The 15,929-nt window shown below is 42.4% G+C and overlaps 1 protein-coding gene across 1 annotated transcript in view; it reads left to right on the top strand.

The window, feature by feature from the left end:
- The window catches only part of LOC139665372 (receptor-type tyrosine-protein phosphatase N2-like), a gene marked incomplete at its 3' end in the record, with an annotated part of 52,077 nt that overhangs the window by 18,212 nt on the left and 17,936 nt on the right, over positions 1–15,929 (top strand). The window contains exons 5-7 of the mRNA XM_071544371.1: positions 398–779; positions 1,945–2,243; positions 7,532–7,896. Coding sequence (XP_071400472.1) covers positions 398–779; positions 1,945–2,243; positions 7,532–7,896 — 1,046 coding nt within the window. The remainder of the gene's footprint in view (positions 1–397; positions 780–1,944; positions 2,244–7,531; positions 7,897–15,929) is intronic.

Raw genomic sequence — 15,929 nt, 5'->3', positions numbered from 1 at the left:
TAACTATGCTTTCATCCCCTGGTTCCAATACATTTCTGTCATGGTATGTGCCTGCGTTTTGACTGAATTGAGGCGTCTCCCCAAATACCAATCAGTCCAGATATTAGATTTTCTTTCCATTGTTGTGTCTCGCTGTCCTCCATGCTAAGCTGGGCGTTGAAATTATGACAATTGTTTCAGGTGAACGACACAATTCACACAGATCAGAAGTGGAAAAAATGCAACTCAATGCAGCTTTTTACTGTTCACACTGATTAGGAAACATCAGATCTGTGTCACATGTGAGGGAACAAGTCAGAATTGGGAGATTTTCAGCTGCAGTGTGAACGCACATTAATGAATAGTTTACTTTTTGGAAATGAACTCCATGTGAATATCTGTGTGTTTATTCTTTCAGAGTGACCGTTTCCAGTCGGGCATCCCCGCAGACTACTACCGCTCCAAGCCCCAGGGCGGGGGTCAGAAGTCGTCTCCTCCCAGCTTCTCTCCTCTGTCCTCCCTGCAGAAGGAGAGACCCGCGGCCGCCCAGCGCCTCGGCTCCCAGGCCGAGGCCGAGCTCCTCCTGTCCGCCCTGAGGCAGTTCCTCTCCGGGCAGCTGGCCCTGCAGGGTGGTGGGGGAAACCCCGAGCGGCAGGAGGCGCCCTCCTCCCGCCTGAGGCCCTTCTACAGTAACGGAATAGAAAACTCTGGACTCAAAAAAGAGACGTCAAAGTCCAGGCTCCTGAGGATGGGAGGAAGTCAGGGGTCTTCAGTCAAGGATCCGCTCAGTTCAGTGGATGGTACGTGTTTAAAGGCATTTTAACATCAGAAAATCACGACCATGTTCATTTTGAGACATTAGTTTAATTACCGTAAACAAAGTAGATGATCACTGAGAAGATCGTCTCTAGCGGCCTCTACTCTGCATTTTAAACTGTGAGCCACCGGGTTTTTGGAGGGAAATCTGCTGGATTGCTTTATGGCGCAAAACAGGAACCGTTTTCACTTTGTAAATAATACACAACTTTATTCTAGTTCCACAATTCTAGCTGCATACTTTCAACTTCACATATTGGCTGTTATTGGCTCTTATCCCTCTTATTGCTCTCCAATAAAAATGGCAGGTAGGGACATCCAGTCAGGAAGCAACAGGGTTTATGGGAAATATAGCTTTTAGGCAGTGGTAATCTGCGAAATCTGTGTTTTTTTAATTTTATTTTGTCTCCATCTTTGGTGCTAAGTGCTCATTGCTGTAGTGTTTCTGCACCTGTCAATCAAACAGTACTGTGAGGTCTCTTTCCTTGGATTTTCTGTTGATGCAGTTTGAGTTTCTCTTCTCTTTGTCTGTTCAGCCATGGTGGCTATCGCTGCTCATGCTAACTACCCAGTTCTTCTTCTTCTGTTTATTCCAAACAAACTGGAAATGTAAAACGCATCACTTTGTGTGCGCCAGAGGATTTTTCCAGGGAAATGTAGAAAATGTAAAAGCTTTCAATCACTATTGTGTTCTGTCAGTCAGTGATAGAGCGTAGCAAAACACACATTTAGGCTATTTATATGAAAATGTTACAGATTATTCCTGAAATTTTGAGAAGCGCAAAATGCTAAATGCAGCACCTTCAATCCATTGTCAGAGACAGAATCACTTTATTTCCCAAGTGCAATAAACGTACACAAATTTGTCTTGAAATAGGTGTAGTGACAAATAGTTCACTGGTCCGATTTATTTTTTATTTTTTTTATTTTATTTCTCCTTTATTTAACCAGGTGAGTCCCATTGAGATGTTCATCTATTTTGCAAGGGAGCCCTGGCCAAGAGAGCAGCAAACAGATGTTACAAAAATACAACCCAAAACCACAATATAACATTACAAGGAATACATACAAATATACAAATTACACAGTATACAATCTCAAGATGTCTAACTCCCTCCCTCCTCTCCTCCCCCTCTGTCTCTCCTGCAGAGAGGTTCATCCAGAACGTGCTGAAGAACGTGGGCCGGCAGCATGTGGACATGGACGAGATGACGGCCCAGGACCTGGACCAGCTGTCCCGCCTGATCGCCGACGCTCTGCAGGTAGTCGAGCAGGACCGGGGCCAGAAAGCGGGCCTGACCAGGGGTAGACCCGGACCCAGAGACCTGGAGGGAGAGCCGAGAGAGGAGGAGGAGGAGGAGGAGGAGGAGGAGGGGCAGGTGGAGGCGGGGAAGGAGGAGAAGGTCAGAAACGAGGAAGAGGAGAAGGAGGTGGAGAACGCTCCGACAGTGAAGACACAGGAGAGCGCTCCCATGGTGCAGGCGGCACTTCAAGGTAGTTTTATAACTCTTTATAACTCTTAATTCTCTGCTTTTGGCTTTATTTGTTTGCACATTTAAGATACTGAGCACAAACTGAAAAGCAAATATACATACACTCACCGGCCACTTTATTAGGTACACCGATCTAGTACCAACTAGTCATCTGTTGCTGTAGCCCATTTATCATACGGGCCAACAACTTACATTATTTGAGCATTTGTGGCTTTTCTGTTAGCTTGAACCAGTCTGTCCATTCTCCTCTGACCTCTGACCTCCCTCATTAACAAGCTGTTTTCGTTCACTGGATGTTTTTGGTTTATCGAACCGTTCTGTGTAAAAACTCTACAGACTGTAGTGGTGAAAATCTCAGGAGAGCAGCTGTTTCTGAGACGCTGAACCAACAGTCAGACCGCGCTCAAACAAAAAACGAAACCACTTCACCATGTCTGCATGCTTTAGAGCAGTGATTCTCAACCTTTTTCATATCAAGGACCCCTAATTTAGTCCACATTAGAGCCACAGACCCCCATTTGATGAGATTTTGTCTCTTGGATCCAAATCTGAGCATATTTTTATTGTTAGATATGATTTTGTCCAGAATTCCATGACTATCTGTATTGTAGGTAGAAAGATAACAGAGAAACTATGATCAAAACAGTCATTCTTCTACATTTTCTATTTGTGTTAACATCTTGTAAATGAAATAATGCTGAAGTTTAACAATTCATCAATTTGCTGGGGACCCCCTGGAACCCCCTCAAGGACCCCTGGTGGTCCCCGGACCCCACGTTGAGAACCACTGCTTTAGAGTATCTATTGAGTTGCTGTCACATGATTCGCTGTTTGGAGGAGCAGGCTGTTTGTGTTGTACCTAATAAGCAATGTGAGATAAAAAAAAAAAAACCCTGAGGAGCTTATAAGACATCTGGCCTCAAGAGTGGAACATCAAAATAGGAATAGGGAAAATGGAAATGGGATTCAATGCGTAGAGCAAGGCACTAACACTGCCAGGGTTTGGGGTTCAATTCCCGCTCTGACCTCTCCTACTGAAGATGTTTGCACTCCAGGCACTGTCAGCTGCTTTCAGTAAAAACTTCCACTGAATAGCTTAAAGAATCGGCTACACAATTAGAGAATAATGAACCAAATGGCAAAATTGTGGCCCGGCTTGATTAACAACATGGAGGCAAATGTTTTTAATGCTGATTCTGTAATGTGTTTTTTTTTCAGTGACTAAATGACCAATGAAACAAACAAATGTGCCAGTCAAACTTTACAACAGAATGTGTTGGAGATATAAAAAAAGAGACTTTGAAATAGAGAACAGGCTTTTACTGCTTCTAGTTCCCAGTTTTTTTTTTTATAAGAAATATGCAGACTGTTGCTGTACTGTCTGCTTATCATCGCTCTTTTTCTTTCTTTCTCTTTGTTTGTTTCTTTGTTAGTTTCTTCTTTCATTCCGTCTCTCTCTCTCTTTGTCTCTCTCTCTGATGAACACACAAATGCGTTAACACACTGACTCTCTCTCTCTCTCTCTCTCTCTCTCCCGGCAGAGCGCCATACGGATGCAGAGCAGCCTAATGCGAAAGACAAGGTAGGCAAAAAAAAACCCCAAAAAAAACCCCCTGAAATGTCGAAGTTAAGACTGGTGTTATGAAAAATGATGTAATATTCTGTGTGAGGGAGGAATTGCACCCCGGTCCTGCAGTTTCCAAGAGGGTTTTTAGGTTGTTTGATATCACCTATAAAGGCGGAGATGACGAGCGTTTCATCTGCTGAACAGACTCCACCAGCTGTTCTGGGACTTTGACAGAAACTTCAAGTTCTACTGACGTTCAGCACAAAGAAATACTCTTTTTTTTTTGTATTATTGTACAGAAAATAAGTCTATAATAAAGAAGAAGTTTAGTACGTTTTCAGGACTATTGTACAGAAGAAGTTTTTGACTTACAGCATGCGACTGTATTGTTACACTGGCTGTTGGATTTTGACAAGATGAGCAGTTTTCCCTGCTGTGCTGAACAAATTATTTTTTTTCGCTGAAAGTAAGAATACTTTATCAATTTTTGTACAGGAATTATCTCTCTCAAAAAGATATCTTGATTTATATTGCATGTTTCAAATAAAAAATATACAGCTTTAATTTGAAACCTGTAAAATATATCAAAATATCTTTTTGAGAGTGCGGATTTCTCTTTTTGAAAACGACGCACCAGAGAAGCCTGATTTTTTTTTTTTTACATTTTTCCAGCATATGGACTGGCAGCATATTTCATCATCACGATGCACCGGGTCGGCCGACTTTTTCCTCAAACAACTTAATAAGCCGGCTGTAAACACTTTGCGATCTCAGGAAAGTAGTTCCGTAGCAAAGAAAATAGTCCCCGGCGTAATGAAGAATTTGTTCCCATCTGAATTTGATTTGGTAATAACTGCAACAGCCTGACTTTTCATGGTAACAGTTAGCGATTTTTAAAATTGAAACTATGTCTTTGTGAGCTGTATTTCAAGGTTTTTAGCTTACAATTGGAGCCAATGACTTCCTGGTTGACGGCTAAAAACGATACGTGGGAGGTCAGAAAGTAACGGGAGTAGAGCAAACGCATTGTTGATTTTGTTATTTTCACAGGATTTGTTGAGGATAAGAAATGTAGTTAAAACACCAGCCGTATCCTTTAACTCATTTTGTCATTTTTGTGTTTAAATATAATTTGCTTGTTATCAGAAGACAGCAGAATTGTGTGTCATGATATCCCAAAATCTCCACATCATCACGATACGATTCCACTGAAAGACGATAAACGATAATATTGAGTTATGGCCCATAGCTCCAGTTGGAAGCTGTCTCCACCCTGCTGCACCTCCAACACTGTGACACCGCACAGAAGTTAGTTAGACAGAACAAGTTTAGTTTCTGGCTCATACGACTGTATTGCTACACTGGCTTTTGGACCTTGACAAGACGAGCAATTACCCCGCAGCGGCGGAGGAATAATAAGACATTCCATTATATTCAGAATAAACGCTGACAGGTCGGCTGTTCTTTGATTCAAGGCAATTATTCCCTGGTGTTTGAAGCCGACACACCGACGCCACCGACAAGAAACCCGCGACCGGGCCGTTCAGCCGCTAGACAACAGATCGGAAAACGCCTCGTTACTACTGTAGTCTAATGCCTTCAAATGTCATTATAGAGGTTTACACAACTAATTCCTTCCTGGTGGTAGAGCACTGGAAATTTGAATAATTTGTCATGAAATTACTGTCTGGAACAGGTTGTTGGTGATCTTTGTCAATAGAGAAAGTTTTAGCATTATACTCAACTATTTTTATATAAAACCCAACCCAGCCAAAAAATTCAGCCAGCACCATATCTCCTGCATCACATCGCTAGCTTGCCTGGGAAGCTAAGCGGGTTTGGCTGTGGTTAGTCCTTGGATGGGAGACCACATGGTGCTGCAAGTGGTGTTGGAGGACCAGTAGGAGGCGCTCTTCCCTCTGGTCTCATGAATAATATCCCCAATGCCCCAGGGCAGAGACAGGCACTCTGTCCTGTGAGTGAGCACCGTCCTTTGGATGAGACGTTAAACCGAGGTCCTGACCCTGTGGTCGATAAAGATCCCATCGGCACTCATCGCAAGACTAGGGGTGTAACCCCCGGTGCCCTGGCAAAATTCCCAAAACAGGCTTTCCTTCCATCATGGCCACTTAATCATCCCTCGTTACCTAATTGGCTCTTTCAGTCCTCTACTCTCCACTGAGATAGCTGATGTGTGGTGAGCGTTCTGGCACAAACTGGCTGCTGTGCATCACACTGGTAGTGGATGAGTTGAGGCCCCCCCCCCCCGATATGTGAAGCGCTTTCAAATACCTAGAAATGTGCTGTATAAATGTAATCAATTATTAATGTAATGGGGAAATGTATTATGTTAACAGGATTATTGCAAATTGTTATTCCATTAATAGTTTATTACATGATTGGGAATCTATCACAGGAAGGTTGCCGGTTCGAATCCTCAGACTGGCTGACAAAATCACAAGGAAACTAAAGCACAATGACACAAAGTCTCATGTTTGACAGCTGGCAGCACCCGGGTGTGAGTGTGAAGCAGGACGGCTTGTTTCGGCTTTGTGGTATTTACAGAAAGTCATATTGTGATTCCTTTGCTGGATATTTAAATACAGGAGAAGTCTGTAAAGATTCAGACAAAGATTTAAGATTCAGTTCAGATTCAGTCTCTTGGGAATCACAACTCAAAAATGTAAAATAGACCCCAGCCCAGACTCAGAATGGATACTGCTGAAAATTTTCTCCAACTTTCAACTTGATTTCTCGGCCAGGAATTCTGCGCAACATCTGAAATTTTTCATTGTGTTGGTGGCCGTCTGAAATGTTTTTGCTTCTGATTAAAATGAATTGCTGCCTCTTGTGATTTGGCAGTCGCAGCAGTCAGTGGTCCCGCTTCCTAACTTTCTGAGGAATTCTGCAGCTGTAAACTGAATAAACCTCCAAGAACTGCAGTCATCAGTCTAGTTAGCGTTAAAGACATACTGAGTAGGATTTTGCTGGTCATGGCTTGTAAACACAACTTGTTGAAAGTTTTAGATATAAAAGGATTCAGCAGTGGATTTGGCTGCAGGCCGACTCACCTGCTGCCAAAAGGTCGATGCCCAGAAACGTCCCGAACATTCAGAAATAAGAAAATCCAGGCAGAAGGCAGCAGGCTCTCTGCACAGACTACCAATGGGCCATAAGTAATGATTGAGTAGGATCATTTTTGGATGAGTTTATGCCAGTGCTTCTCAACGTGGGGTCCGGGGACCATCAGGGGTCCTTGAGGGGGTTCCAGGGGGTCCCCAGCAAAATGATGAATTGTTAAACTTCAGCATCATTTCATTTACAAGAAGTTAACACAATTAGAGAATGTAGAAGAATGACTGTTTTGATCATAGTTTCTCTGTTATCTCTCTACCTACAATACAGACAGTCATGGGATTCTGGACAAAATCATATCTGACAATAAAAATATTCTCAGATTTGGGTCAGAGAGACAAAATCTCATCAAATGGGGGTCCGTGGCTCTAATGTGGACTACCTTTGGGGTCCTTGACATGAAAAAGGTTGAGAATCACTGGTTTACGCTATTTATTTCAAGGGGGAAAATCCTGCTCAGTAAGCCTTTAATCTTTCCATCTCTGTTTTGTTCACTGACACCTTGCTCAGAATCTTGTCTCCGCTCCCTTTTCAGGCTGAGAGCGGCAGTCTGTTCACCAAACTCCTGGCCTACCTGGACAAAACCGCCTTCACCGACTCCCCGATGCAGAGAAACCAGGCCGCTGCGGCCGCGGAGCCCGGGGGCCGCCAGGTGGGGCTGGAGAACGTCAGGAGCCGGACCAGCCAGGCGGAGGTGACGGTGCAGAAGAAGGACGCCACCCAGTCGGTGGAGGAGGTGTCGGAGGTGGAGGGCTGGATCAAGGAGGTGGCCCCCCCTCCGGCGGCGGTGGTGTACGAGGAGCCGCACAAGAAGACCATGCACGTCCCGGAGCTTCAACTGGACGTCAAGACCAACGGGAAGAAGGCCGACGACGACGTCTTCGGTTACGTCATCACCGATACAGAGTGAGTATCAAGCTGCTGGGGCAATTGATAAGCAGTGGTGGGAAGAGTACTACAATGTACTACTCAAGTAGAAGTACTGTTACTTCGCTGATATTTTACTCCAGTAGAAGAAAGTAAACTAGAAGGGCACTCGGAGAGCGCAGACCTCCGCCAAGGTTCGTGCTGTTATCGCTTGTTCGTGAGTCAGATCCGGATCCGCGAATTTAATGGGTTCTTCCTTAGCCCATGCTACACCCTTCCACGAAGTTTCATGAAAATTGGGCCAGTAGTTTTTCCGTAATCCTGCTAACAGACAAACAGACAAACAAACAAACAAATGGTACCAAAACCATAACCACCTTGGTGGAGGTAAAAAGTGTAAAAATCTACTTCAGTAAAAGTAAAAAGTGTCTGATTTAAAATGTCCACAGAGTAAAAGTTCCTGAGTTCCTCTTTAGAACAGAGAACGTTGTCAGCTGTGATCTTTTCCATGTGATTCTAAAAGGAGAGAGGACAGAGTTCAGACTAGATTCTTTTCACTGGAAACATTAGAAATGAGAAAATAAAGTGTAGAAACAAAGTAAAGTCAGATTCCTCTTCTCACTGTGAATGGATCCACAGTTTGTCAGTTTACTGTTGATCCAGTTTCTGCTGCTGATGGAGAGACACACAATCTGTTCTGTGATGGATGGGATTTAAAATGCAGCTAATTACAATACTTCAGTAAAAATATACCACATCATCACGATACGATTCCACTGAAAGACAATAAACGATAATGTTGAGTTATATAAAATAAAATTACTGACTTTAAAAATACTCAAAAAAGTAGAAGTACACAAAAAGCTACTCAATAAAAGTAACAGTAGTAAATGCAATCAGTTACTTCCACCCTTGCTGATAAGTCCAAAGAGAGTATTGATAAGTTAAAAAATTAGGTATGCTGATACATTATTTGCTGCCATGCCCATGACTGCCAAGAGTAAAATTCATCATGGAATATTCTCCAGTTCTTAGACATTTTAAGACGTTTTGCTCACAGAATAGCAACAGTTTTGACGATTTAATGATCTCAGTATTTGAAATGTCAAGTAATGGATTTAGAGCAACTTTGATTTATGAAAATGCACAGTGTCTTGGACTGAAGCCTGGCATACAGAGTAATTCTCACAATGCAAATGAACATGTTATGACTAGGTGAGATAATAACTTTGTCATTTTCGATACAGTGGCTGTTGTTGTGTTGTCACTTACACACAGCAATTATTATCGTGTCTTTTACCAGCAGAGTGTAAAGAAAAGCTGTCATTAGCAAAATGGCTTGAGGGGCATTCACACTTTGTGCATTTGCCGACGCTTTTTTTTTTTTTTTTTTTTTTTTTTATTCAAACCCAAGAGCATTTATTGAACTTCACTGAAGGTAGGAACTCTCCAAGTGGATCATGGGACTTCTTGAGTCTCTTTGTCCTCATTTTCTGTACAACTGTTGTAAAAAAATTCTCGCCTGGTTCCAGACTCCTAAATCTCGTCACTTTTCATATTTTGTCGAGCGATTCAGAGTCAGCTTGTTCTCACTCGGAGAAACAATTGAGCCAATCTGAGCCTTTGTGGGCGGGACTTAGTGGTTTTTCATTGGCGTTTCGGCAGAATAGATTTGTTCAAATCACCTCCTTAACCAACAAAATGTCGGTCAAAATCAACCGACATTCTTGGTCAGTTGGTAAATGTCTGGCTAACCATGGATGTAGAGGCTGACTGGCTGCAGCACCATGTGACTGAAGTAACGTCAGAGTGTCCGGATACGTCAGTCACTAGTGATCGGCTCAGATACCTTGGTCACTAGTGATCGGCTCAGATACATCAGTCACTAGTGATCGGCTCAGATACGTCCGTCACTAGTGATCGGTTCAGGTACATCAGTCACTAGTGATCCGTTCAGATACCTTGGTCACTAGTGATCGGTTCAGATACGTTGGTCACTAGTGATCGGTTCAGATACATCAGTCACTAGTGATCGGTTCAGATACGTTGGTCACTAGTGATCGGTTCAGGTACATCAGTCACTAGTGATCGGTTCAGATACGTTGGTCACTAGTGATCGGTTCAGATACATCAGTCACTAGTGATCGGTTCAGATACGTTGGTCACTAGTGATCGGTTCAGGTACATCAGTCACTAGTGATCGGTTCAGATACCTTGGTCACTAGTGATCGGTTCAGGTACATCAGTCACTAGTGATCGGTTCAGATACCTTGGTCACTAGTGATCGGTTCGGGGAAAATCAACCCCCCCACACAGAAAACAGCTAACTAGAAGAAAATCTCAGGCTCAATAATGGAGTGGGAACTAAATGGCCATTCAGTCTGAATATCAGGCTAAGAAAATGGTGCAGTGTCAAGAAAATAAAAGTCAAGAGGCAACATTGTGCTAGAAGTTAAACTGATGAAAAATAAGTAAGGGATAATGCGCGACGAAGTGTCCATTATCAGGAATTAATGGACGACAGGGAGGCCATTAATTCCTGATAATGGACTCCTCGAAGGGCATTATCCTGCTTATACCATGGTCACTTGCCAAAGAAAAAAAAATTAAGACCATTAATTTATATTTTCATGCGTTTTGTAATCAAAATCTAAAGTTTTTCACAAGCCATAACTCAGTTTCCCTGGTAACACCTGAGGGTTTGACTAATACCTGGAACAATCATTACCATCCCATAAGGTTCTTATGCAATGGAAACGTTGTTCACTACTCCAGTAAATAGGATGAACCTTAGATAGGTTCATAGATAGGTAGCGTTATGCTAGCAACGTTCAGTCAGTCAATAAGTTTGCGTACGGTTGACAAACAGTAAATATAATTTGACAGTATGTTTAACAACAAGACTAGCTAGCTATCCAGCCATGTCATTGTCCCCAAATCAATATCAAGATTTTCACGAACATACAAATTGTAAACAGAGGCTTTGACTGCGTCCCTGTTGCTATGGTTACTCATTTTAGATACAGGCTGATACTACGTAGCCAGCGCATTAATTTAGAACGGTGAACGTTTAGAAAGTTTCACTGGAACTACTTAGTAGGTGTCCATTATCAGGAATTAATGGACACCCTGCAGCCAATCAGAATCGAGTATTCACCCAGACCATGGTATAATATTAGTTATATTCTTGTCCTCCCTCTGGCTGCTGGGTCCTAAGGCAGTCGCGTACCTTTGCCTAATGGTAAGAAGAGAGACATGCCAGACCAGACACAAGAAAAGTAAAGTTCCACAGATATGAGAACCGTTTGAAAAAAAAAATAAAAGCATTGATCCCTAGAAACTGTCATCCAATCAGCTGCCACTACACTGTGGTAAGCAGGCCTATCTATACTCATGAAATTCCATTCAGCGCTTTCCCTTCTGGCTTTGTTTTGAACAAACCTCGATGAGAAGCAATGTTTTGTTGGAGATAGAAATGCTTCCCCCCCCCCCCCCCAGTGAATACAAATCCTCTGTTTGTGTTTGCTATCAAGGAGAGATATAGCTTCTCATACTTCACACAACAGGTCCCTCCATTTTGAAACAGTCTGTGTCGGGGCCATGAGACGCTACTCCCCCTCGTTCTTATTCACGGGAAGGACAATTTTCTTATGGATTTTTGTGAAAAGCAGTTTGAAATAGTTCTGAATAGCTTTACAATTTTTTTGCAGAACTTTGGTTAATGTCGTCCTTTAGGTATGTTTGGCATTCGTTTACACGGTGTTTGGTATCGAACGACTTCTTCAAACCTTCAACCTTCAACCTTTCTTACATGTTTCTTTTCTATCCTTCCACCACATTTCTCATGACTCCATGCACTGTATAGCAGAAACACCACAAGTGATTTCCTTATAGAAGAGAAACATCTTTTTTTTTCATCTCGTCAGACTCAGGTCTTCAAGTTATTGTTGCTTGTTAGTTGCTTGTTAGAAAGTGCATTTTCCATTTTCTTGTGGATCTCACAGGAGTCGTTTTTCCTTGAACCTTCCAGCCTGCACAGCTCCTTCAGTATGAATGGGAAACACACGAGTGCAAACCTCATCACTGCTCATAATAACTGGTGATTCAAGAGCCAAATTCAGGTCAAGGTGAATCTCTTCACACTTCTTTCTTTCTTTCAAACATTTTATTTTCAGTTTATACGGATTACACACTCAATGTTACCCTCAAAAAGAATGGTACATAACACAAATACTAGAGCTAGACAACAGCTAACCATAAAAAACAATCAGACTAACAGACAAATAAAAGACAAGAAAACAACACAAACATAGATGATCATCCTCCATACTATAACTACAATAACAATGAAATGTTAATGAACATGTGGACTTTACCCTTTGGGGATCACTTGGATCCCAAAGTTGCGAAACCTTTTAATATGATTTCAGCATAGTCCTCTCCAATAAAATCTATAACAGGGCTCCAAACAGAGAGAAACCCGTTCATGTCTCCTTGGAGAACATGTGTGAGCCTTTCCAACGGGAGAAGTTGTAGAACATTATAAAGCCAACTTGAAACAGATGCTTTGACGTCTAGTAAAAAACGCTGTAAGATTTATAACCGTGCACAGTACCACAGAGGACTAAGGATTCTCTTATACCATGCACTGTATAGCAGAAACACCACAAGTGCTTTCCTTATAGAAGAGAAACATCTTGAAGAGAAACATCTTTTTTTTCATCTCGTCAGACTCAGGTCTTCAATATGTCAAATGTTAGAAAGTCATACACCAGCCCGATGCATTTTCCATTTCCTTGTGGATCTCACAGGGGTCGTTTTTCCTTGAACCTTCCAGCCTGCACAGCTCCTTCAGTATGAATGGGAAACACACGAGTGCAAACCTCTCTAAATCACTGCTCATAATAACTGTGGTCATTCAAGAGCCAAATTCAGGTCAAGGTGAATCTCTTCACACTTCTATATGACACACTGTCAAACTACATTACCGTTTACAACGCTTGAAAAAATGACTTTCTACAAATCATGTCTGTTGTTGTGAGCAAAATATAATTCATAAAACGAGTTGATGGCATTTATAAACGTACAACTTGTCCGTGTCAACAGAATTGAACAGTTTTTGACTGAACTGATCATTTCATCACCAATCCATCTGATTGATTTAGTGTTTAGATAATGTCAGCTTGTTAGCTAGCTAACCATAGTATCTGGTCAGCTAACCATCACTGTCTTGTTAACACATTTTATTAGTGCACTAGCTAATGCATTTCCTCTTTCCGTTCACTGCGGTTGGTTTGTGAGTCACGTTTTTTTTTTTTTTGTGATGGTTTAACGGCCGCAAAAGCGTCACGCTCGTTTTGTGAATTCACCCCAGAGTGTTTTGGAGTAGAGACTAGGGCTAAAGACAAGACAGTTTACTGTGTCACAGTAACCTACATTTGGAAACAAATCCACCTTATCACACTATTCACTTTTACTGAGAACGTTACTGAATGGATCTACAGCCACACCACAACAAGCTGACTCAGCTAGCTCTGTTTCGGGAGCGTATCTATGTTCCCAGGGTCCTATGTTCCCCAGTTCTACATATGTGCTCTCCCAGGGTCCTATGTTCCCAGGGTCCTATGTTTAACCCTAACTCTAACCCTAACCTAACCTATTAAACGAATACAGAGCTGGGGAATATCTTTTTCAGGTTCCCATTATGTGCTATATAGAGCTGGGGAACATAGGACCCTGGTAACATAGGACCTTGGGAACATAGGACCCTTTGTCATGTTCCCATTACGTGCCATATAAATCTGGGGAACATAGGACCCTGGGAACATAGGAATGACTCTGTTTCTAGCTGGTTGTTGTATATTTGGCCATTATTTCTGCAGTTCTCTATGGAGCCAGCCGTGGTTGATTGGAGATTTGTGACGCAACTGCCAAGCCTCTGTAGAGGAGTGAAATATCTGACTTCTCAGGCTGAATTTGGCTCTTGAGGGCCACAACACCATGCTAATATTAATAGCAGTAATGGCGTCACTGCAGGACAGCAGCCAGAGCACAGAGGATCAGATGCAGCACTGTGACATGCGGACCGTGGCAGAGGTGGAGGCTGAGAGCAGGAACCTCCTGCTGGCTTCACCGTATCACCTCCGCCTGTGGCCCGGGGCCCGCAGGGGGACAGGTGATCCATCACAGCTGGAGGAAAACACCTGCTCCCCACACACACACACACACACACACACACACACGCACACACACACGCAGACCACACGCACACATAGACCACATGTACACACAAATACAGGTGCAAAAACCCATGCATAGATGGACAGACACACACACACACAGACAGGTGTAGACATGCACACACACATGAATGGACACACAGCACCGACACACACACACTTCTTTTTTCGGCCATCCTTCATCCTTTCAACCCATTAATCCTCCTTCCCTCTGTCTTCTCCCTCGTTTCCCTCTTCACCTTCTTGTTTTTTTTTTCTAAATCTGATGGCGAAACAGCAGATTTCCAGATGAAAACTAAACTGACGGATTCCACACTCGTCTCTTGGGGTTGGGAAACTTTGTATGACCTTTGGGCTTATAAAATCCTTTCAAAACCCATAGTATACTTTCATAAATTTCTAAAAGTGGAGATTTTGTAGTTGTGCTAATGTATTTTTCTTTTATAACTCCTGTAAATAGGGGAGACTGGGGATGATTGTAACACATTTTGGAGTTAGATCTCTCAGATTTTGACACAAAGTACCCACATTTATCTACTACAAAAAGCAATCACTTCAACCTCTATTATAATATCACAGACTTCATGAATTGATGTCAAACACACTATCAGTGCTAATCAAAATATAAACTTGGTCCAGAAAATTACTTTCTTACCTCAAAATCTGTTTTTTTGGCTGTAAAATCTGTGATGTGAGATCAGAAGGGAAGTGGGTGTGTACAGTAGTGATCATGTGACTCTATCTTACCCCTGATTGGTGGAACTGGTGCCGTTACAACTAACCCCACGTTACAACAATCCCCGGTCTCCCCTACTAGTAGTTTCACCAGTTTATAGACCTTCCTACCAGCGACTATATCATTTTATAAGATGAAAACTCTAAACTCTATCCAGATTGCTAAATGATGTGGAATTACTAAATGCAGCATGTTTGTTTTTCAAGTTTATTCATGAAAAATGCAAAAATATACAAAATACTTGACACAAGAAAAGCTTTTCAAACCATAGTGTCTTTTTTCAAAGGGGTGACAATGCATTGGTCATATTTGCTAATCATTAGCTTTTGGTCTGGGTAATAGTTTCTTAAAAGGTTTTCAATGACAAAGGCACTTTAGTATTGTCAAGATCAAGCCTCTTCAAAACAATTAGCTCCTGTTTTTGTGAAACGACGTTTCCTGGTTGTCAGTGTCTTAGCGTGATGGTTTCATGTTTTTTTTGTTTTTTTCTCAGTAAGATTTTGAATGGAGAAAAGCTTCTTGGTTGTGTTTTCCTCAGCCAGGATTGTCGTTGATGACATTTGGGTACGGCAATCTCCCCTCTCTTCTTTTCCGAGCCTCTCCTCGCCCCCTGGATTCCTCCAGGCGTCTCTCTCTGGTCTCTCTCTGGTCTCTCTCTGGACGGCTCAGTGGCTGCAGACGCCCTGAGGCCAGAGAGAGGCTTTGGAGAGGAATCCTTCTTCTGTTCACTGAAACCTCTGGCTCTCCTACTGCTGGAGGGCTTCTGTCCCCCCAGAACAGGACCTGTAGCTGGGTGGACATTCAGGTCATCAGGCCAGATAGTTTTAATCCCACTTGTTTGCCTGTAACTGATCCACAAGTCTGAGAGATACACAGTGCATCCATAAGCTGCTGTGTTGCTGGAATAGCAGGGTCTGGGTGGATGTGTGGCTGTTAGAGCCACAGCTTAAAGCAATATTCCACTTAGTTTTAACATGGGGGTTATTTTATTTGGCACTTGACTGCTATGAAAACCAGAATATAAACTACAGTGAAATAGCCTGAAAACTTGCATTTAATAAATTCAACAACTGTTCCCACTTTTATAAGACAATGAA

The sequence above is a fragment of the Centroberyx affinis genome, unplaced genomic scaffold (assembly GCF_046629955.1).
Source record: "Centroberyx affinis isolate AG114_WGS23_722 - 3 ecotype Tasmania unplaced genomic scaffold, CSIRO-AGI_Caff_v1 ptg004549l_1, whole genome shotgun sequence".
In the NCBI taxonomy this organism is placed as follows: Eukaryota; Metazoa; Chordata; class Actinopteri; order Beryciformes; family Berycidae; genus Centroberyx; species Centroberyx affinis.
The sequence above is the reverse complement of the archived record's forward strand: the minus strand, read 5'-3'. Positions and strand labels throughout refer to the sequence as shown.